Source organism: Entelurus aequoreus, linkage group LG27 (genome assembly GCF_033978785.1).
Source record: "Entelurus aequoreus isolate RoL-2023_Sb linkage group LG27, RoL_Eaeq_v1.1, whole genome shotgun sequence".
NCBI classification, from domain to species: domain Eukaryota; kingdom Metazoa; phylum Chordata; class Actinopteri; order Syngnathiformes; family Syngnathidae; genus Entelurus; species Entelurus aequoreus.
In genome coordinates, this window is record NC_084757.1 from 10,379,478 (window position 1) to 10,404,799 (window position 25,322).

Consider the following 25,322-nt stretch of genomic DNA (forward strand, 5'->3'; position numbering starts at 1 on the left):
ATCTCTAGACCAACTTCAGATATATCTGTTGATTACAAGTTTCTATTCATTCTTGAGCAATATGGGCGTCAATATTGCAACATTTTCATGTCACATTACACTCGTTTGCTCTTTTATTCCACTTTTTTTCTTCGTAATGTTATTTTTAAAATGTGCAAAAAAATTAGCTTTGGGCCGCACTTTGGACATCCTTGCACTAGCACATGCTGCCTGTAAGCATGAACATGAACATGAACGCCATCACCTCATGTGGCTTGTGTGGCGCTAGCTGACACAAACACCAAGTCTTCCTACGAAGACTTTTCCGTCACGTTTCGCTTCCTGCAGCCGTCCCAATACTTTTGTGCCTAGCCACTCGCTTCCTGCGATCGACGGGCGTTTAAAATGACGCCGTATTCTTCGCCAACAGATGTGACCTCGCCGATGTCGCAGGCCAAGATGGCGTACAAAGGTGAAAGGTCAGCGAAACCCTGCGGGAGGAGCTTTAACGTGTTGTCCTCCAGGTGGCGCTAGCACCCAAAGAGTCCCGAAGGCTGTGTCTTAAATGAAACACTTCCGTCAGTACGCTATCAAGTATAATAAGACCCCCCCCCCCTTTTATGAGGGTGGCCGCCCCTGATTATTTTATTCTAACGCTGTCGAAAATGATAAGAGGTGACTAAAATTGAGGTTTAACAATTCATTGTACAAAACAGAAGTACAAACGAGCTAGCTAAAAGGTCGAAAGCAATTTCTAAAATGGTTGCCCATCTCATGTTTTTGTCCGCCTTGTTTGGTCATCGAAACTGAAAGTTAACACACACATTTTACTCCTTCACTCTCTCCAGGCTGGTATTTCATGACACCATTAATAATATTACATGAGTGTGTGAGAGTGCAAATACATAAAAAAACTTAAGGTGCATTCATTGGGTTTATTTTCTTCCAGCAGAACTACGGTCAAAGTAAGCCATTTCTAAGGCATTTCATTTTGCCTTTGTCGTCGGGCATTTACTGGAAATTACGACATTTCCTCATCTTCTCTCCTTTTCGATTGGTATTTTTCCCCCCTGAACAACATGATATAAAAGTGTGGACATAAAGATAAACAAAATATTCTGTAATTTTTTTAACTTGTGGAATTAACAATAATTTTCACTAGTTGCCGGACAAAAATCCAATATACTAAACAAAAACTACTAGTAAAAAGCATGGAAAAAACAAAACATGAGGGATAACGTTTATAAAAGAATGAAACAAAAAATACATAAATAAATATATACATGTATATACTATACAAAAATATTATGTATTTTTTTTCCCAATTTGTTTTTTATTTAAATCGTTTTTAGAATTGGGACGTTTTAATCGCCTTTTTTTTTTTTTATCATGTGAAATATACAAATGTTTTTAGAAAAAAACTACATATTTTGGTTTACACAATATTCTGTAATTTTTTTAACTTGTGGATTTAACAATAATTTTCACTAGTTGCCAGACAAAAATCCAAGATATTATAACAACTACTAGTAAAAGGCATAGAGAAAACAAAACACGAGGGATAACGTTTAAAAAAGAATGAAACAAAAAATAAACAAAATATATGTATATATATATATATACAGTATATATATAAACACATATATATATACATACATATGTATGTATATATATATATATATATATATATATATATATATATATATATATATATATATATATATATATATATATATATATATATATATATATATATATATATTATATATTATATATATATATATATATATATATATATATATATGGGTATATGTATATATATATGTATATATATATTTGTATATATATAAATTATGTATTTTTTCACATTATTATTTATTTAAATAGTTTTATGTTTTACAATGGGGACGTTTTATTCGCCTTTTTGTTTACATGACATTACTTGAAATTTTCATAAAAGTTTATTAACATTCATATTTTATTTTATTGTTTTTAGTTATTGTGTTCAACCACTCAAACTAGTCCCGCCCCTTCCGCTACACAGCGAGTAATGTGTAAAGAGAAACAAAATATTCTGTAATTTTTTTTAACTTGGGGATTCAACAATCATTTTCACTAGTTGCCAGACCAAAAAATCCGAGTTATTATAAAAACTACTAGTAAAAGACATAGAGAAAACAAAACATGAGGGATAAAATTTTAAAATAAATACTATACATAATTATGTATTTTTTTCCACATTTTTTTTATTTAAATAGTTTTTATAATGTTTTAGAATGGGGACGTTTTAACCGCCTTTTTTCGTTTAAATTTTGTTTACATGACATTACTTGAAATTTTCATAAAAGTTTATTAACATTCATATATATATATATATATATATATATATATATATTTTAGTTATTGTGTTCAACCACTCAAACTAGTCCCGCCCCTTCCGCTACACAGCGACTAATGTGTAAAGATAAACAAAATATTCTGTAATTTATAATGTTTTAGAATGGGGTCGTTTTAATCGCCTTTTTTTGTTTACATGGCATTAGTTTGGATTTGTTATTATGAAATGTTCATAAAAGTTTAACAGCATTCATACATTTTTTTTTTTTAGTTATTGCGTTCAACCACCCAAATTAGTCCCGCCCCTTCCGCTACACGGCGAGTTTAGCGTAACATCCGGGTACTTGCTGCGTGCTGCATTTCGCCGTACTTCTCAGTGTGAACGCGCCTACGAATTTAAAATAGCAAAAAGTACGGAAGTGCGCCAGTTAAGACACAACCCGAGTCTCCTTAAACGTGTCTATTGTTACTGTACTAACCAAATGAAATGTGCTGGTGCTCTGCAAACAAATGTCTTAACGATTAAAATGTGATGTGGCAAAAGTATTTGTTCGCCCCTCTTTTCAACGCCAGCACGTACGGTAAAGTGAGGGCGGGCATGTGACCAGCAGGGGGCAGCAGAGGACAAACAAACACCTGCAACATGAAGAGGAGGCGCGCATTGAAACACCTGCAAGTGACGATGATTATGCTTCATTCTTGTTAATAGTTTATATTATGACTGTGTGTGTCCGTCTTAAGAGCTTTCTGTCAAGTTATTACGGTATGACAGGTGGGGGCGTGGCACAGGGGGGGGGGGGGGGGGGGCTGTGAGTGTGATGAACTTTGTCTCATTGCTTATTTCTGTACTTGAGGCCCCTGCTAGAAGCTGAACTTGAGCTCAGGTAAGACTTTTACATTTTAAACAGTATCGTTCAAATGGAGCCGCACGCGTCACGTGCTCTTCATGATTTTTGTACTCACTGACATTTATTCTTATGGACACTCATCTATTAGCAGTGCTCATGCACATAGATCGATATTCAAAGTAAACATGGGGCCACTGGTACCGATACCAACACTTGGTGATTTTGCCTTTAACTATTTGAAATTGATTGAGAAAACACAGGAGAAAAACAGGTTTCAGTTAAAAATGTTTTTGAAAAGTTATTCATGAACAATATAAAACAGAGGACAAAAACAGGTTTATGTTTTAAAATATTTAAAAATTGTATTAATAAAAAAATACAACTAATTATCTATGTACATGTGTCTGTATATATATGTATGTATATGTATATATATATGTATGTATATATATATATATATGTGTGTGTGTATATATATATATATATATATATATATATATATATATGTATATATGTATATGTATATATATATATATATGTATATATATATGTATATATATATATATGTATGTATATATATATGTATATATATATATATATGTATATATGTATATATATATGTATATATGTATATGTATATATATATATATATATATATATATATATATATATATATGTATATATATATGTATATATATATATATATATATATATATATATATATATATATATATATATATATATATATATATATACATATATACACACACACACACACGTACATAGATAATTAAAATAATTAAAAATGTTATTAATAAAAAATACAACTAATTATCTATGTCCATGTCCATCCATCCATCCATTTTCTACCGCTTGTCCCGTTCGGGTGTATATATATATATATATATATATATATATATATATATATATATATATATATATATATACACACACATATATATACACACACGTACATAGATAATTAAAATAATTAAAAATGTTATTAATAAAAAATACAACTAATTATCTATGTACATGTCCATCCATCAATCCATTTTCTACCGCTTGTCCCGTTCGGGTGTATATATATATATATATATATATATATATATATATATATATATATATATATATATATATATATATATATATAAGTTATTCATGAACAATATGAAACACAGGCTAAAAACAGGTTTATGTTAAAAATATTTAAAAAATGTATTCATAAAAAATACAAACAATTATCTATGTACATGTGTGTGTGTAAATATATACATGTAAATATATATCCATACATGTATGTATATATATATACTGTATACATATACATGTGTGTAGATATATATACTGTATACATATACATGTGCGTGTGTGTGTGTATATATATATATATATATATATATATATATATATATATATATATATATATATATATATATATATATATATATATATATATATATATATATAGTGTATATACATTGGTGTATGTATACAGTGTTTATATAGTGTATACATATATGTATATATATAGTTTATACATAGTGTGTATATATAGTGTGTAACTGTATACATAGTATATATTTATATTAGTGTATGTATATTGTATATATATAATATATAGTGGTAATGTCTATATAAATCCCAGGTATTATTATAATTATATATACTGTATAGTGCATTTAAATAGTGTGTATCAACAAAATAATAATATTCCATTGTATTACATGTACAGTAGACGTACAGTACAGTATGCATCAATCTAAATATCACTGGTATTGATACCAAGGGTCGTATCGTGACCTGATTGATATTTTTCAATTCTTAATCATTTCATGAATCATGTTTATTTTGTTGTTGTTGTGTGGTTCCATATTGTTTTACACTGTATTGATCTCCTTTTGTTCACTCAGAGGGAATATATATCAATCAATCAATCAATCAATGTTTATTTATATAGCCCTAAATCACAAGTGTCTCAAAGGGCTGTACAAGCCACAACGAGGAATTTGGGGGACACAAAAAAGATTGAGAGCAAATATTACTTTTGGTTTCTCTTTCTTTCTTTATTTATTCATCAACTTTGTTTTCCCACAAAAATGTATCGAGAGTAAGGGACGAAAATAATAACGTTATTATTCTGTTGACGTGTGTTTTGATTGATCTAATCTGACTATAATCATGATCGACAAATCAAAGGCAAAATCATTTAAAGATCTTTAAAAATGTCATGGTATCGTTCCTGCTGGCCCCGTATCTACCTGCTTTTGAAAGTAACATACAGCATCAGCAAAGGTCAATGAGCAGTTAGCGCCACCTACAGCCTGCAAAGTCCACATAGTTTTACATTGCTGTTGTTCATTTCCCTGAGTATGCTTTGCTTTGGTCCACTTGTTGACCTCTGACCTGCTGCCAGTTGCCAGCCAGCAGGCGGTCAGTGTTATCAGCTGGCAGCAGTGGGGGCGGGGCTACTGATCACACCTTATCAGCTGGGCTGCACGTGTGTGCTAATGCTAAAGCTAATGGCTCCGTTTTTAAGTCGAGTGCGAGTTCCATCCTCTGCTGCGAGCGGAGACTCAGCAAAAGTCATCACATGGATACATTATTGACTTATTTATTCATGCATCAATCAATAACTTTGGTCTACTTATGGCTGCTTGTTCAAATAAAATATCAATTTTTTTTTTTTGCTTCCGTCTGACCCCTCAATTCTCTCTTCTCAGCGCGTAAAAAGTAAAAAGGCTAAAAAAAAATAAAAATAAAATAAAAAATAAAAATAAATAAAAAAAAATAAAAATAAATAAAAGTAAAAAGGCTATGTCTCAAATTGAGTGCTTTTGTCAGTACACTGCAATAAGTATGCTGCACGTGCACACTGCATACTTACTTCCTGAGCGTGTGCATGTTCACAGTGTAAAATCATTACTGATGTTGTGCACTTTCATGGAAATGAGGATATATCTTTAAAAAAAAAAAAAAAATTTAAATTACAAATTTTTTTTAAATTGATTTTCATACACATGAGTGATGAATTTTGTTTTTCCCCCAACAAGTAAAATCAATTAAAAAATATATATATATATATCCATCCATCCATTTTCTACCGCTTATTAATAATAATAAATAAAGTAAGAAACCAAAGGCAAATGTCAACATAAAACCAGAAAGCTGATTTCTTGAAAGGCCCTAAAGAGATATAGCAACCCGCAAGCACACGAAAGGCTCATCAACCACCCACATTCCAATGGCGTTTTAATCGGGGTTCATTTGGAAATCAGTCTTTTCATTTGTATTAATTATTTATTGTTTTACTTAACTTTTGTTTCTGTCCATTTTCTACCGCTTGTCCTGTCTTGTAAATGTCCAGTATTATTATGTATTTTACAATGTACTGCTTTTATATTTCCTGTATTTTTATATTATTACTTTGAACTGTTTTATATTTTAATTTTTTTTATCCTGTAAAGCATCTTTGAGTACTCTGAAAAGCGCTATACCAAATAAAATGTATTATTATTATTATTATTATTATTATTATTATTATTATTATTATCATTATTATTATTATTATTATTATTATTATAGATCAACTTCAGATCTATCCGTTGACATAAAGTTGACATATTTTTTTACGTTTTATGCCCTTTTCGTCAAAGAAAACCCTGCTCTTTATGGCAAAAAACCCAAAATATGCAATATTTCCACCCCCAAAAAGTGTTCAGAGTGGGATATTTGATGTGAAGTCGTTGGAGCCCTAATTGGTAAACAAGTCATAACAACAACGATTTTGTTCAATTATTGATTTTTGGGCAGTGACAGTTTAAAAATAAACATCAGGTGTTGCGGATCCAAACGGGCCCTACTCATAAAAAGTGTGAAAAATAGGTCATTTATCAATACATATTATTTTTACATTCAATACTTAAATCTCTAGATCATCTTCAGATCTATCTGTCGAATATAAGTTTTTATCATTTATTTATGTTTTCTTATGTTTCATGTCCTTTTTGTCTGTTTCATTTGTATGCAAACACACGAAATATGCGATATGTTCCCCCATAAATATGTGAAGTAATTGGAACCTTGAATAGGTCAATATTTTGCACCAATTTTTATTTTGATTATTATTTTTTGAGCATGGCAGTTTTGTCCTCTTAGTTTTAATATTGCAACCTTTTCTTGTCCAATTTCACCTGTTTGTTCTTTTATTGCAATTTTTATGCTTTTAAAAAAATTATTTTTAAAATGTTCCGCGAGCTCTAAAAAATTAACAGCGGGCCGCAAACGGCCCCCGGACCGCACTTCGGACACCTATTGCCTAATTTTTTTCAATTTGAGAAAATAAAGAACATCTTTAATCCAACGGGCTGTTGCCTTCCAATCCAACACAACGAGTCTTCTAGCCAACAAAGTAGTGAATGCTACAAGATTCTTTTTGGATTTGTTGAGGGTAGATGACCGAGGTTCTCCCCCAAATAGTCCACTTAGTGTCAAACTTGTTTTCATTGAGGGCCACATCACAGTTATGGTTGCCCTCAGAGGGCCGCGTTTCACAATGAGTAATATATGAGTATACATATATATATATATATATATATATATATATATATATATATATATATATATATATATATATATATATATATATATATATATATATATATATATATATATATATGACACCCTGTAAAATTAAAATTGAAATTAAAATTAAAATTAAAATTAAAATTAAAATTAAAATTAAAATTAAAATTAAAATTAAAATTAAAATTAAAATTATATTAAAATTAAAATTTACTGTAAAATTCTGGTGACTGAGCTGCCAGTTTTTAAAGTAAAATTTAACGATTTTCTTTTTGCAGCTTATGTAAAAAACAATATTGTTAATGTATTATATTCTATATATATATTCTATATTTTATACGTAATACATTAACAATATTGTTTTTTACATAAGCATGTAAAAAACTAAAGCCGACTTTAGTTTTTTTTTACAGTAAAATCAACTTAAGTACTGTTATTTTCCATACACAGTAAGACACTGAAACATTAAAAAACTAACAAAAAAAACATTGAAACAACAAGATTTTACTGTTGAAAAAAAACCCTGTTGCTTGATTTTTACCACTAAAAACAGTGCTTTTGTTTCTCCATTCCATTCCATTTGTTTATATGCTGTAAAAAAAAATGTTTTACTGTAAAATTGTGGTGACTGAGCTGCCAGTTTTTAAAGTAAAATTTAACGAATTTTTTACACCCTGTAAAATTAAAATTAAAATTAAAATTAAAATTAAAATTAAAATTAAAATTAAAATTAAAATTAAAATTAAAATTAAAATTAAAATTAAAATTCATTAAAATTAAATTAAATTAAAATTATAATTTACTGTAAAATTCTGGTGAATGAGCTGCCAGTTTTTAAAGTAAAATTTAACGATTTTCTTTTTGCAGCTTATGTAAAAAACAATATTGTTAATGTATTATATTCTATATATATATTCTATGTTTTATATATAATACATTAACAATATTGTTTTTTACATAAGCTGCAAAAAGAAAATCGTTAAATTTATTATATATATATTCTATATTTTATATATAATACATTAACAATATTGTTTTTTACATAAGCTGCAAAAAGAAAATCGTTAAATTTTACTTTAAAAACTGGCAGCTCATTCACCAGAATTTTACAGTAAATTATAATTTTAATTTAATTTAATTTAATTTTAATGAATTTTAATTTTGATTTTAATTTTAATTTTAATTTTAATTTTAATTTTAATTTTAATTTTACAGGTTGTAAAAAATTCGTTAAATTTTACTTTAAAAACTGGCAGCTCAGTCACCAGAATTTTACAGTAAAACATTTTTTTTACAGCATATAAACAAATGGAATGGAATGGAATGGAGAAACAAAAGCACTGTTTTTAGTGGTAAAAATCAAGCAACAGGGTTTTTTTTCAACAGTAAAATCTTGTTGTTTCAACGTTTTTTTTGTTAGTTTTTTAATGTTTCAGTGTCTTACTGTGTATGGAAAATAACAGTACTTAAGTTAATTTTACTGTAAAAAAAAACTAAAGTCGGCGGAATTTAACTATAAAATCTATTGTCAATTTTACAGTCTACAATTTGATTGATGATTTCATAAGTCAAGCAAATATTTATAGTACAGTATTTATCTTTATTTTACAAAAACTATTTTTGGAATACATGATCATATAATATTTAGATTTTGATCATATTTAATTTAAAAGATATGCAATTGCATGCAGTACATTATTTTTTACGTCAAAAGGGAAATGAATATATTTAGTAAGAAAAGATGAAGCATTTTATTAACGCATTTTATTTCTAGGCTTTCGCGGGCCACATTAAATAAAAAAGGCGGGCCAGATTTGGCCCCCCGGGCCTTGGGTTTGACACCTGTGCTCAAGTCAGGCTCAATCACTGCACACTCGTCACCATTTGGGCGTGTTGAGTGCAACCAGGGCCGCCATATAAAATGTCAATTTTATGACAAGGTGCGACATATAAAATTTTTACTGCAAATGTATTCCTAGCAGCTTCCTGCTCCGTCACTGATAGCAGCTCAGCTCACACAGCATGAGGTCATGTTTGGTAGGGCAGAGGTGCTGAGTTCAAATCCCGACCGTAATTGATTTATTTTGCGATATATAATAATAATAGATTTTATTTGTAAAAAGCACTTTACATTGAATAAACAACCTCAAAGTGCTACAGTGTATTAAAAAAATAAAAATAAATAAAAATAAAAACTAGAACAGCCAAATAGCTAGAACTAGTATGCATGTATCTAAATAAAAAGGCTTTTTTAAAAAGATGGGTTTTTAAGCCTTTTTTAAAAGCATCCACAGTCTGTGGTGCCCTCAGGTGGTCAGGGAGAGCGTTCCACATACTGGGAGCGGCGGAGCACAAAAAAAACTTATACAAAAGAAATATTTTTTTTTTTTAGTACAAAACGTGCATCCAATTAAATTTAAGTTTGATTAAAAAAAAGTATAATGATTGTTTCACATACAAAATAAGTATGAGAAAATGATGTAACGCTGGGGGAATGAGGGGGGCGCCAAATATAATTCTACTTTGGCCCCAGTTAAGTTTGGGGCCCAAACTTAAGTACGGAAGGGCGCAAAATGTGACCCATAAGTGAAAGTGAAAGTGAAAGTGACAGTGCAGTGTTTTCATTTACAGACAAGAATCTGCAACAAAAGTATGGATCCCGCCAGGCAAGTATCGGTCTGAAAATACAGGAAAAACAGGCACTCTCCAAAAAAACGTCATAAAACAAAAATAAAGAGTTGCGCGGCAAAAAGTGTACTTAAAGAAAAAGCAACACTCGTGTCCTTCTAATCATTTTAATACAAACTGCGCAGGCGCAACCAAACGCAATTTTCAACAGGAAGTGATGCCCTTATATAGTCACAGCTTTGATCAATCAATTGACATGAAAAAAACAAGAACAACTTCAAAAATGAAAGTGCACAAATAGTAGACAAAATGGAACATTTTACAAAATAAACCAAAGACTCAGTACAGCATCATAGGAAATTAAATAAAGCAATAAAAAAATAAAAAAAATGTGTGGACAACCATTATGATGAATTATAATAAACATTTTGTATCGCTTTATTTAATTTCCTATGATACTGTATTGTTATACACTGTATTCACCTATTTTTGTGAACTGAATATTTGATTTATTTTGTACAATTTTCCATTTTGTCTACTATTTGTGCACTTTCATTTTTGAAGTTGTTCTTGTTTTTTTTTTTTATGTCAATTGATTAACCACAGCTGTGACTATTTAAGGGCATCACTTCCTGTTGAAAATTGCACACCGTCTGCGCAGTTTGTACTCAAATTATTAGAATGACACGAGTCCTTGCTATTCCTTTTAGTATCAGTCTGATACCAATACCCACCTTGATATCAACACTATCTATACTAGTGAAGTGAATTATATTTATATAGCGCTTTTCTCTAGTGACTCAAAGCGCTTTACATAGTGAAACCCAATATCTAAGTTACATTTAAACCAGTGTGGGTGGCAATGGGAACAGGTGGGTAAAGTGTCTTGCCCAAGGACACAACGGCAGCGACTAGGATAGGATAGGATAGGATAGGACTTTATCGTCATTGCAACAAGTACAACGAAACTATGTTTTCAGCACAAACCCGTTCAAGATTAGACGAGCAAACAGTGTACAGGGTTACAGAACAGGAACGCTTATGGATCGCCACGAGGCGCCCCGTAAAAGGTGGGAAAAAGGTAAAACGCTGGGGAAGAAGATGAGTAAAAAAATACAATCTAGACTGGGCTCCTAAGGGAAAAAACCTCCATGCCATGCACACATAAACATGTTACATTTAATCACGACAACTCGCAACAGAGGGGCGGGGAGTTGGGGCCCTGGAGGTCGACTGCTGAGGTGTCCTCGGGGATGTTTTTAGATAACAGAGGCGGGGATCGAACCTGGAACCCTCAAGTTGCTTACGCGGCCACTCTACCAACTGAGCTATACCGCCCTAGTGCTCCTCAATTATTTTTTTTGTCATGACATGATTTTCATTTGAGAAGCTCATAACATTTATTTGTATTTAACTATTTTTAACAACTTAAAGCAGACCTGGGCAAATTAAGGCCCGGGGGCCCGTTGAGCTTTTCAATCTGGCCCGCCGGACATTCCCCAAAATTTTTTTTATATCTTTAAGATATAAAGTGTAGCTGCCATTATGATGTGCAGTGATGTTTTTTAATGACCGTAAGTCTTCAACTATACAAAGTATTTCTATGGTTGAAATCTGCGCTTTTGCATGATATACTAGTTACTATGGTAATCTAATGAGTTAAAGGCCTACTGAAATGCGATTTTCTTATTTAAACGGGGATAGCAGGTCCATTCTATGTGTCATACTTGATCATTTCGCGATATTGCCATATTTTTGCTAAAAGGATTTAGTAGAAAACATCGACGATAAAGTTCTCAACTTTTGGTCGCTGATAAAAAAAGCCTTGCCTGTACCGGAAGTAGCGTGACGTCACAGGTTGTGGAGCGCCTCACATCTGCACATTGTTTACAATCATGGCCACCAGCAGCGAGAGCGATTCGGACCGAGAAAGCGACGATTTCCCCATTAATTTGAGCGAGGATGAAAGATTCGTGGATGAGGAAAGTGAGAGTGAAGGACTAAAGGGCAGTGGAAGCGATTCAGATAGGGAAGATGCTGTGAGGGGCGGGTGGGACCTGATATTCAGCTGGGAATGACTAAAACAGTAAATAAACACAAGACATATATATACTCTATTAGCCACAACACAATCAGGCTTATATTTAATATGCCACAAATTAATCCTGCATAACAAACACCTCCCCCCTCCCGTCCATATAACCCGCCAATACAAATCAAACACCCGCACAACACACTCAATCCCACAGCCCAAAGTACCGTTCACCTCCGCAAAGTTCATACAGCACATACTGTATATTTCCCCAAAGTCCCCAAAGTTACGTACGTGACATGCACATAGTGGCACGCACGTACGGGCAAGCGATCAAATGTTTGGAAGCCGCAGCTGCGTACTCACGGTACCGCGTATCCAACTCAAAGTCCTCCTGGTAAGAGTCTCTGTTGTCCCAGTTCTCCACGGGCCAATGGTAAAGCTTGACTGTCATCTTTCGGGAATGTAAACAATGAAACACAGGCTACGTGTTTGTGTTGCTGCAGCCGGCCGCTAATACACCGCTTCCCACCTACAGCTTTCTTCTTTGCTGTCTCCATGGTTCATTAAACAAATTGCAAAAGATTCACCAACACAGATGTCCAGAATACTGTGGAATTTTGCGATGAAAACAGACGACTTAATAGCTGGCCACAATGGTGTCCCAAAATCCGTGACGTCACGCGCAGACGTCATCATACCGAGACATTTTCAGCAGGATATTTCGCGGGAAATTTAAAATTGCACTTAACTAATCTAACCCGGCCGTATTGGCATGTGTTGCAATGTTAAGATTTCATCATTGATATATAAACTATCAGACTGCGTGGTCGGTAGTAGTGGGTTTTAGTAGGCCTTTAATATGGTCATCTAATGAGTTACTATGGTCATCTAATTAGTTACTATGGTAATCTACGTCACAGCAGCTCAGACGAGGCACCAAGCAGTGTGGGTGGGGAGCGTTTCCACAGAGTGTCGGCCTGAAATGCGGGTGTCAGGGACAGACGTGGAAGGAGGTTTTTACAACAAAGTTCTAAAGCTTAGTGATGTATTAGATTGTAGGTGGGGCTTTTTTTTTTACCCTTCACGTTCATATTTCGCTGTGTTTGTTGCATTTTTGTTGCGTTTGGCTTGATTGTAAAATATGTAGATGGCGAGGGGGTGTGACGTTCATCTGTTGTCAATATTCAGTGTTTTATCTGTCATAGTTAATATTGTAAATACCACATTCTTTATTTTCATGTACTTTCTGGGTGTCTCATTCAGTAAAAAAATGTAAAATTCCATTCCGTTTTCTAAGGCGGTTTGTCATAACGTTTTTAGCATTCAATCAGATATTATTGTTATTAGTGTTCCTAAAAATCAAATATACCAATATGTCCACCAGACACATTTTTTTCTCTAATTTGCCCCCCCCCTGAGTCAAGATGACTTTCTCACAGCCCCTAACACCTCATAAGATTATAACATCTTAAACAATATATGTATTTCATTTATTTAGGTATGTTTTAGTCAAGCCACTAGGGGGCACCACACATACTCAGTGGCCTAGTGGTTAGAGTGTCCGCCCTGAGATCGGTAGGTTGTGAGTTCAAACCCCGGCCGAGTCATACCAAAGACTATTAAAAAAAAAGTGGGAGCCATTACCTCCCTGCTTGGCACTCATCATCAAGGGTTGGAATTGGGGGTTAAATCACCAAAAATTATTCCCGGGCGCGGCACCGCTGTTGCCCACTGCTCCCCTCACCTCCCGGGGGGTGAACAAGGGGATGGGTCAAATGCAGAGGACACATTTCACCACACCTAGTGTGTGTGTGACAATCATTGGTACTTTAACTTTTAACTTTAACACAAATGCCATTTACACCCGTGTGAAAAACTAAACCCGCCCAACAGAACCAGTTTTACAACATGACAAAGTTAGCTTCACGCGGGAACCTCTTTAATTACCCAACAAAAAACAAATTCATTATTGCAGCTGGGATAGGCTCCAGCCACCCCCGCGACCCAGAGAGGGACAAGCGGTAGGAAATGGATGGATGGATAATTGTTCCCATTGCTGACTGTCTGGATGTTTTGTCCATCCAAGGTGTCATCTGCTCTACATCGCCCCCTGCTGCCATGGACAACGTTCCCAGGAGGTGGGTGCTGAAGCCTTTGTCCCCCCTGCTGCATCCGTCCGACCTACGGAACCTGGAGGCTCCAAGCAATGGGGAAGATCATTTAATGGCCACCGACAGTCTGATTGACTCCCCCCTGCAGGAGGAGGATGAGTTCAGGGACATGGTGGTCCAGGCCTGCCTGGTCCCCTCGTCGCAGGATGGCGACGACAGCAGCGATTTGTACTCCGGCAGTCCCGTCAGCAGCTCAGGTTCTCACAGCGGATTCTACTCCTTCGTGGAAGACCCGACCAGCCCGGAAGCGGAGCAGAACGAGGCGTGGATGGTCTCGCCTCAGCGGCAGGTGAATCTCACCACCCTAAAGGAGGACAAGGCCTTCAAAGTGCAGACGTACAACAGTGGCAGGAAACCGGAGAGTATGTTCTCAGAGTCCGAGTCTCCGTACACACTCCAGCCGGAAGACCCATGTAGAGCATTTGGGGAGGAAGAAGAGAAGCAACTGAGGAAGGACATAATTCGGACGCAAGCCCCAAAGAAGAAGTCAACGTCCAAGCTAAGCTTGCTGGAGGAGGAGGATTGCAATACATCTACAAATATGCTGACGCAAGGTTTCGGTGTGAGCTACAGTGCGGTCGGGCTAGAACCCTGCCGCCCTGTCGACCCCGAAACAATCGTCAGGGACCAGATAGACTTCAGTGCAGCGCGACAGCAGTTCCTGAAGCTCGAGCAGAATATGCAGAATTCCCCCGTCCTGCCTTCTAAGTCAAGTGTGCCCTGGAAGGTGGAGGGAGACGACGCAACAAGGTCAGAACCATCTGGTAAAGGAAAAACCTCAGTGGACAGAAGAACAACTGAGAATTACCTCAATGATGAAAACTTCTTTAAGGAGGACTCGCTGGGGGACGAGGTGTTTGATGAAAGCATACAACAAGATGGAAGGAAAGTAAGGTTCTGCCTTCATCACGAGACCCCGATTGAGCAGGAGATACGCTTAGTTCAGGAACGTGAGGAGAACCTCAGACACACGCGAGGCCTAAAGCATAGTGAGGGATGCTCAGAGTTGGTGGAGATACGAGCCAAGCATATGCAATCACCGCTAGCCTCTATCAAGGCCAAACAGAAGAAGCATGTGGGTTTCATCGTTCAGGGACACAACCCGAAAGAGAACCATAAGCAGCAGGGCCCAGATCCACCGCAGGTATTTTCAGACACAAAGGAGGATGTGCAGAACTTGCAGGACCCAGAAGTCTCTCTGTCCTCCTGTTGTCCTGATGAAACCTTTTACACCGGTCCATCGTCCTGGACCAGAACTCATTCTTGGAGGGACAACCAGGAGTCTACTGGCCTACATTGTGGGAAAAAAGGGGCCCTGAATTTTATCGAGAAGGAAATCCAAGAGGCTCTGCAACGAGAGCAGGAGCTTCGCCAGTTGAGAGAGTCTAGAAAGTCGAGAGAGTTCGGAGAGTACAGAGTGTATAGTGAGTCTGGAGAGTCTGGAGAGTTCGGAGTGTTTGGAAAATCGAGAGAGCATGGACAGTCCAGAGTGTTCGGAGTATCCAAAGTGTCCGGAGAGTTCGGAGACTCTGGAAGGTTCCGAGAATCTGGAGTGTCCAGAGTGTTTGGAGAGTCAAGAGAGCATCGAGAGTCCGGAGTGTCCGGAGTACCCAGAGTGTCTGAAGCGTCCGGAGAATTCAGAGAGTCTGGAGTGTCTGGAGAGTCGAGAGAGCATGGACAATTCAGAGTGTCTGGAGAGTTCCGAGAGTCTGGAGTGTCCAGAGTGTTTGGAGAGTCGAGAGAGCAAGGAGAGTCCAGAGTGTCCGGAGTACCCAGAGTGTCCGGAGAGTTCCGAGAGTCTGGAGTGTCTGGAGAGTCGAGAGAGCATGGACAATTCAGAGTCTCCGGAGTATCCAGAGTGTACGGAGAGTCCGGAGAGTTCCGAAATTCTGGAGTGTCCAGAGTGTTTGGAGAGTCGAGAGAGCAAGGAGAGTCCACAGTGTCCGGAGTGTCCGGAGTACCCAGAGTGTCGGGAGAGTCTAGAGAGTCCAAAGAGTCGATAACACCCAGAGAGCCAGGAGGGTCCTGTCTCTTCTCTCCAGCCCCTCTGGTGGTGCAGGCCCCCACAATGACCTCCAACCAGATTTACCTGACAAAAAACTCAGGTGTGTTACTCTTCACAGTTGAAAAAGTGTTTTTTTTTATTTCTAATCAGTTGTCTTCAGCCCCCATTATAAACACACCCCAGAAGATAACACAAGCAAATGACCCGCTGTCGGCGTCACGATGTTCAACCCAGTTGTTGCTAAAACAATCAGCTCGCTGGCACAATGAAGTGAGTCAAGGAATCAGTAACCACAGAAGGACCAAAGTCCGCTGGGATGAGTTTAACGAGCTGCGCTAATCAATAACCGAGCAAAGGAATTTGTACAACGTTGATGACACGTTATGTCCGTCATGTTGAAACATGGTCATCTCATTTTATATTTTAAAAATGTAACAAAAGGAGGTCAGGGGTCAACATTTCTCTCTTATCATTCCAGGGTCCTGTTCCTCCGTCTCCTCGTTGACCACCTCCCACGCCCCGCCCCCCTCCAAGGGCCTGACGGGGACGCTGCTGCGGGGCCTTGAGGAGGAACGATTGAGACTCAAGTTGGACGAGAGCTCGGTGGGTCAAAGTTCAGAATGTTCTCTGGAGCTCCGCTCACTTCCCGCTTGTCTTTTAGTACGCCGGGATCCAGCCCATCGATGACGTCAACAACCAGGTGGGGGCGCTCTTCATTTCGCCACAATCGATCAGTTTAATGTCCTTCAAGTTTATTGTTTCGTTGTGCAAACTTTTTCCAACTTGGGAGGACATTTTGATACATTTTTGAACGTCAATAAATGCTAAGCTAAAACATATTAGCTTTGTGTCGTAGGTGCCAAAGCAAAATAGTGCAATATCTAATAATATATGGTCCATAGGGATGGGTACCTTTGGCTTTTGAACCGACACAGTACCAATTCCCGGTACTTTTCTGTGTGTATGTCTTAAAAATGTTAAATGTTAAACAATAACAACATTCTTTCAAATATAACAGTGAGCTGACAATGATAACTACGCTGTCCAGTTGGTATCTCTTGTTTTCTCACACTTCTCATTTGCAAGTATTATATAGGAGACTTTGCATGCACTTGCAATTCCAAGACATGCAGAATACAGTGTGGTGCCACAGCCAGGAAGTAGTCTTTGCCAATGAGCTGATTGTGCCGTTCTCGTCAATCAATCAATCAATCAATGTTTATTTATATAGCCCTAAATCACCGGTGGGGAGACCGGTGCAATGGACGTCGAGTGGGTCTAGCATGATATTGTGAAAGTCCAGTCCATAGTGGATCTAACATAATAGTGAGAGTCCAGTCCATAGTGGATCTAACATAATAGTGAGAGTCCAGTCCATAGTGGATCTAACATAATAGTCTGAGAGTCCAGTCCATAGTGGATCTAACATAATAGTGTGAGAGTCCAGCCCATAGTGGATCTAACATAATAGTGTGAGAGTCCAGTCCATAGTGGATCCAACATAATAGTGAGAGTCCAGTCCATAGTGGATCTAACATAATAGTCTGAGAGTCCAGTCCATAGTGGATCTAACATAATAGTGTGAGAGTCCAGCCCATAGTGGATCTAACATAATAGTGTGAGAGTCCAGTCCATAGTGGATCTAACATAATAGTGAGAGTCCAGTCCATAGTGGATCTAACATAATAGTGAGAGTCCAGTCCATAGTGGATCTAACATAATAGTGTGAGAGTCCAGTCCATAGTGGATCTAACATAATAGTGTGAGAGTCCAGTCCATAGTGGATCTAACATAATAGTGTGAGAGTCCAGTCCATAGTGGATCTAGCATAATAGTGTGAGAGTCTAGTCCATAGAGGATCTAACATAATAGTGTGAGAGTCCAGTCCATAGTGGATCTAACATAATAGTGAGAGTCCAGTCCATAGTGGATCTAACATAATAGTGAGAGTCCAGTCCATAGTGGATCTAACATAATAGTGTGAGAGTCCAGTCTATAGTGGCTCTAACATAATGGTGTGAGAGTCCAGTCCATAGTAGATCTAACATAATAGTGTGAGAGTCCAGTCCATAGTGGATCTAACATAATAGTGAGAGTCCAGTCCATAGTGGATCTAACATAATAGTGTGAGAGTCTAGTCCATAGTGGATCTAACATAATAGTGAGAGTCCAGTCCATAGTGGATCTAACATAATAGTGTGAGAGTCCAGTCCATAGTGGATCTAACATAATAGTGTGAGAGTCCAGTCCATAGTGGATCCAACATAATAGTGAGAGTCCAGTCCATAGTGGATCTAACATAATAGTGAGAGTCCAGTCCATAGTGGATCTAGCATAATAGTGTGAGAGTCCAGTCCATAGTGGATCTAACATAATAGTGAGAGTCCAGTCCATAGTGGATCTAACATAATAGTGAGAGTCCAGTCCATAGTGGATCTAACATAATAGTGAGAGTCCAGTCCATAGTGGATCTAACATAATAGTGTGAGAGTCCAGTCTATAGTGGATCTAACATAATGGTGTGAGAGTCCAGTCCATAGTGGATCTAACATAATAGTGTGAGAGTCCAGTCCATAGTGGATCTAACATAATAGTGTGAGAGTCCAGTCCATAGTGGATCTAACATAATAGTGAGAGTCCAGTCCATAGTGGATCTAACATAATAGTGAGAGTCCAGTCCATAGTGGATCTAACATAATAGTGTGAGAGTCCAGTCCATAGTGGATCTAACATAATAGTGAGAGTCCAGTCCATAGTGGATCTAACATAATAGTGTGAGAGTCCAGTCCATAGTGGATCTAACATAATAGTGAGAGTCCAGTCCATAGTGGAACTAACATAATAGTGTGAGAGTCCAGTCCATAGTGGATCTAGCATAATAGTGTGAGAGTCCAGTCCATAGTGGATCTAACATAATAGTGTGAGAGTCCAGTCCATAGTGGATCTAGCATAATAGTGTGAGAGTCTAGTCCATAGTGGATCTAACATAATAGTGTGAGAGTCAAGTCCATAGTGGATCTAACATAATAGTGAGAGTCCAGTCCATAGTGGATCTAACATAATAGTGAGAGTCCAGTCCATAGTGGATCTAACATAATAGTGTGAGAGTCCAGTCTATAGTGGATCTAACATAATGGTGTGAGAGTCCAGTCCATAGTGGATCTAACATAATAGTGAGAGTCCAGTCCATAGTGGATCTAACATAATAGTGTGAGAGTCTAGTCCATAGTGGATCTAACATAATAGTGAGAGTCCAGTCCATAGTGGATCTAACATAATAGTGAGAGTCCAGTCCATAGTGGATCTAACATAATAGTGTGAGAGTCCAGTCTATAGTGGATCTAACATAATGGTGTGAGAGTCCAGTCCATATTGGATCTAACATAATAGTGTGAGAGTCCAGTCCATAGTGGATCTAACATAATCTTGTGAGAGTCCAGTCCATAGTGGATCTAACATAATAGTGTGAGAGTCCAGTCCATAGTGGATCTAACATAATCTTGTGAGAGTCCAGTCCATAGTGGATCTAACATAATAGTGTGAGAGTCCAGTCCATAGTGGATCTAACATAATAGTGAGAGTCCAGTCCATAGTGGATCTAACATAATAGTGTGAGAGTCTAGTCCATAGTGGATCTAACATAATAGTGAGAGTCCAGTCCATAGTGGATCTAACATAATAGTGAGAGTCCAGTCCATAGTGGATCTAACATAATAGTGTGAGAGTCCAGTCTATAGTGGATCTAACATAATGGTGTGAGAGTCCAGTCCATATTGGATCTAACATAATAGTGTGAGAGTCCAGTCCATAGTGGATCTAACATAATCTTGTGAGAGTCCAGTCCATAGTGGATCTAACATAATAGTGTGAGAGTCTAGTCCATAGTGGATCTAGCATAATAGTGTGAGAGTCCAGTCTATAGTGGATCTAACATAATAGTGTGAGAGTCCAGTCCATAGTGGATCTAACATAATAGTGTGAGAGTCCAGTCCATAGTGGATCTAACATAATAGTGAGAGTCCAGTCCATAGTGGATCTAACATAATAGTGTGAGAGTCCAGTCCATAGTGGATCTAACATAATAGTGAGAGTCCAGTCCATAGTGGATCTAACATAATAGTGAGAGTCCAGTCCATAGTGGATCTAACATAATAGTGAGAGTCCAGTCCATAGTGGATCTAACATAATAGTGAGAGTCCAGTCCATAGTGGATCTAACATAATAGTGTGAGAGTCCAGTCTATAGTGGATCTAACATAATGGTGTGAGAGTCCAGTCCATAGTGGATCTAACATAATAGTGAGAGTCCAGTCCATAGTGGATCTAACATAATAGTGTGAGAGTCTAGTCCATAGTGGATCTAACATAATAGTGAGAGTCCAGTCCATAGTGGATCTAACATAATAGTGAGAGTCCAGTCCATAGTGGATCTAACATAATAGTGTGAGAGTCCAGTCTATAGTGGATCTAACATAATGGTGTGAGAGTCCAGTCCATATTGGATCTAACATAATAGTGAGAGTCCAGTCCATAGTGGATCTAACATAATAGTGTGAGAGTCTAGTCCATAGTGGATCTAACATAATAGTGAGAGTCCAGTCCATAGTGGATCTAACATAATAGTGAGAGTCCAGTCCATAGTGGATCTAACATAATCTTGTGAGAGTCCAGTCCATAGTGGATCTAACATAATAGTGTGAGAGTCCAGTCCATAGTGGATCTAACATAATAGTGAGAGTCCAGTCCATAGTGGATCTAACATAATAGTGTGAGAGTCTAGTCCATAGTGGATCTAACATAATAGTGAGAGTCCAGTCCATAGTGGATCTAACATAATAGTGAGAGTCCAGTCCATAGTGGATCTAACATAATAGTGTGAGAGTCCAGTCTATAGTGGATCTAACATAATTGTGTGAGAGTCCAGTCCATATTGGATCTAACATAATAGTGTGAGAGTCCAGTCCATAGTGGATCTAACATAATCTTGTGAGAGTCCAGTCCATAGTGGATCTAACATAATAGTGTGAGAGTCTAGTCCATAGTGGATCTAGCATAATAGTGTGAGAGTCCAGTCCATAGTGGATCTAACATAATAGTGAGAGTCCAGTCCATAGTGGATCTAACATAATAGTGTGAGAGTCCAGTCCATAGTGGATCTAACATAATAGTGAGAGTCCAGTCCATAGTGGATCTAACATAATAGTGAGAGTCCAGTCCATAGTGGATCTAACATAATAGTGTGAGAGTCCAGTCCATAGTGGATCTAACATAATAGTGAGAGTCCAGTCCATAGTGGATCTAACATAATAGTGTGAGAGTCCAGGTCATAGTGGATCTAACATAATAGTGTGAGAGTCCAGTCCATAGTGGATCTAACATAATAGTGAGAGTCCAGTCCATAGTGGATCTAACATAATAGTGTGAGAGTCCAGTCCATAGTGGATCCAACATAATAGTGAGAGTCCAGTCCATAGTGGATCTAACATAATAGTGAGAGTCCAGTCCATAGTGGATCTAACATAATAGTGTGAGAGTCCAGTCCATAGTGGATCTAACATAATAGTGTGAGAGTCCAGTCCATAGTGGATCTAACATAATAGTGAGAGTCCAGTCCATAGTGGATCTAACATAATAGTGTGAGAGTCCAGTTCATAGTGGATCCAACATAATAGTGAGAGTCCAGTCCATAGTGTATCTAACATAATAGTGAGAGTCCAGTCCATAGTGGATCTAACATAATAGTGTGAGAGTCCAGTCCATAGTGGATCTAACATAATAGTGTGAGAGTCCAGTCCATAGTGGATCTAACATAATAGTGTGAGAGTCCAGTCCATAGTGGATCCAACATAATAGTGAGAGTCCAGTCCATAGTGGATCTAACATAATAGTGTGAGAGTCCCGTCCATAGTGGATCTAACATAATAGTGTGAGAGTCCAGTCCATAGTGGATCTTACATAATAGTGAGAGTCCAGTCCATAGTGGATCCAACATAATAGTGAGAGTCCAGTCCATAGTGGATCCAACATAATAGTGAGAGTCCAGTCCATAGTGGATCTAACATAATAGTGTGAGAGTCCAGTCCATAGTGGATCTAACATAATAGTGTGAGAGTCCAGTCCATAGTGGATCTAACATAATAGTGTGAGAGTCCAGTCCATAGTGGATCTAACATAATAGTGAGAGTCCAGTCCATAGTGGATCTAACATAATAGTGTGAGAGTCCAGTCCATAGTGGATCTAACATAATAGTGAGAGTCCAGTCCATAGTGGATCTAACATAATAGTGTGAGAGTCCAGGTCATAGTGGATCTAACATAATAGTGTGAGAGTCCAGTCCATAGTGGATCTAACATAATAGTGAGAGTCCAGTCCATAGTGGATCTAACATAATAGTGTGAGAGTCCAGTCCATAGTGGATCCAACATAATAGTGAGAGTCCAGTCCATAGTGGATCTAACATAATAGTGAGAGTCCAGTCCATAGTGGATCTAACATAATAGTGTGAGAGTCCAGTCCATAGTGGATCTAACATAATAGTGTGAGAGTCCAGTCCATAGTGGATCTAACATAATAGTGAGAGTCCAGTCCATAGTGGATCTAACATAATAGTGTGAGAGTCCAGTTCATAGTGGATCCAACATAATAGTGAGAGTCCAGTCCATAGTGTATCTAACATAATAGTGAGAGTCCAGTCCATAGTGGATCTAACATAATAGTGTGAGAGTCCAGTCCATAGTGGATCTAACATAATAGTGTGAGAGTCCAGTCCATAGTGGATCTAACATAATAGTGTGAGAGTCCAGTCCATAGTGGATCCAACATAATAGTGAGAGTCCAGTCCATAGTGGATCTAACATAATAGTGAGAGTCCAGTCCATAGTGGATCTAACATAATAGTGTGAGAGTCCCGTCCATAGTGGATCTAACATAATAGTGTGAGAGTCCAGTCCATAGTGGATCTTACATAATAGTGAGAGTCCAGTCCATAGTGGATCCAACATAATAGTGAGAGTCCAGTCCATAGTGGATCCAACATAATAGTGAGAGTCCAGTCCATAGTGGATCTAACATAATAGTGTGAGAGTCCAGTCCATAGTGGATCTAACATAATAGTGTGAGAGTCCAGTCCATAGTGGATCTAACATAATAGTGTGAGAGTCCAGTCCATAGTGGATCTAACATAATAGTGAGAGTCCAGTCCATAGTGGATCTAACATAATAGTGTGAGAGTCCAGTCCATAGTGGATCTAACATAATAGTGAGAGTCCAGTCCATAGTGGATCTAACATAATAGTGTGAGAGTCCAGTCCATAGTGGATCTAACATAATAGTGTGAGAGTCCAGTCCATAGTGGATCCAACATAATAGTGAGAGTCCAGTCCATAGTGGATCTAACATAATAGTGAGAGTCCAGTCCATAGTGGATCTAACATAATAGTGTGAGAGTCCCGTCCATAGTGGATCTAACATAATAGTGTGAGAGTCCAGTCCATAGTGGATCTTACATAATAGTGAGAGTCCAGTCCATAGTGGATCCAACATAATAGTGAGAGTCCAGTCCATAGTGGATCCAACATAATAGTGAGAGTCCAGTCCATAGTGGATCTAACATAATAGTGTGAGAGTCCAGTCCATAGTGGATCTAACATAATAGTGTGAGAGTCCAGTCCATAGTGGATCTAACATAATAGTGTGAGAGTCCAGTCCATAGTGGATCTAACATAATAGTGAGAGTCCAGTCCATAGTGGATCTAACATAATAGTGTGAGAGTCCAGTCCATAGTGGATCTAACATAATAGTGAGAGTCCAGTCCATAGTGGATCTAACATAATAGTGTGAGAGTCCAGTCCATAGTGGATCTAACATAATAGTGTGAGAGTCCAGTCCATAGTGGATCTAACATAATAGTGTGAGAGTCCAGTCCATAGTGGATCTTACATAATAGTGAGAGTCCAGTCCATAGTGGATCTAACATAATAGTGTGAGAGTCCAGTCCATAGTGGATCTAACATAATAGTGTGAGAGTCCAGTCCATAGTGGATCTTACATAATAGTGAGAGTCCAGTCCATAGTGGATCCAACATAATAGTGAGAGTCCAGTCCATAGTGGATCTAACATAATAGTGTGAGAGTCCAGTCCATAGTGGATCTAACATAATAGTGTGAGAGTCCAGTCCATAGTGGATCTAACATAATAGTGAGAGTCCAGTCCATAGTGGGGCCAGCAGGAGACCATCACGAGCGGAGACAGGTCAGCAGTGCAGAGATATCTGGGAATCACTAATAAGCCGGAGTTCTTTGAACGCAGATTTCTTGCCGGGACATATGGTACAATACAGTCAGCAAGATACGATGGAGCTAGACCGTGTAGTATTTTATACGTAAGTAGTAAAACCTTAAAGTCACATCTTAAGTGCACAGGAAGCCAGTGCAGGTGAACCAGTATAGGCATAATATGATCAAACTCGTCTTTTGTTGCGCCCTACAAAGTGTTTATACTGTAAGTATTGCACCTATTAAACCGGCTGTTTAATTGTAACGTGCCTCTTAGTTGTAGTTTTCATCACCAAATTTGGAGATGTTGAAATAGCCAGGTAAAAATTGCCAATGCTAATCAGGAGCATTATTAAGGTATATTCAATGCAAATTAGCATCAAGCTAGCGCCTTTTGACAAGTGGAGCCCTACTGAACTTTCAAGCGCTTTCCGCCAGGCACGCTTCATTTGTAGGCATG

General features: G+C 37.4%; 1 protein-coding gene across 1 annotated transcript in view; it reads left to right on the forward strand.

The window, feature by feature from the left end:
- Positions 1-3,142: 3,142 nt before the first annotated feature.
- The window catches only part of misp (mitotic spindle positioning), a 23,217-nt gene continuing 1,037 nt past the window's right edge, over positions 3,143-25,322 (forward strand). The window contains exons 1-5 of the mRNA XM_062039537.1: positions 3,143-3,200; positions 14,498-14,549; positions 14,671-16,687; positions 17,066-17,190; positions 17,249-17,287. Of these exons, the coding sequence (XP_061895521.1) occupies positions 14,692-16,687; positions 17,066-17,190; positions 17,249-17,287 (2,160 nt within the window). The 5' untranslated portion in view covers positions 3,143-3,200; positions 14,498-14,549; positions 14,671-14,691. The remainder of the gene's footprint in view (positions 3,201-14,497; positions 14,550-14,670; positions 16,688-17,065; positions 17,191-17,248; positions 17,288-25,322) is intronic.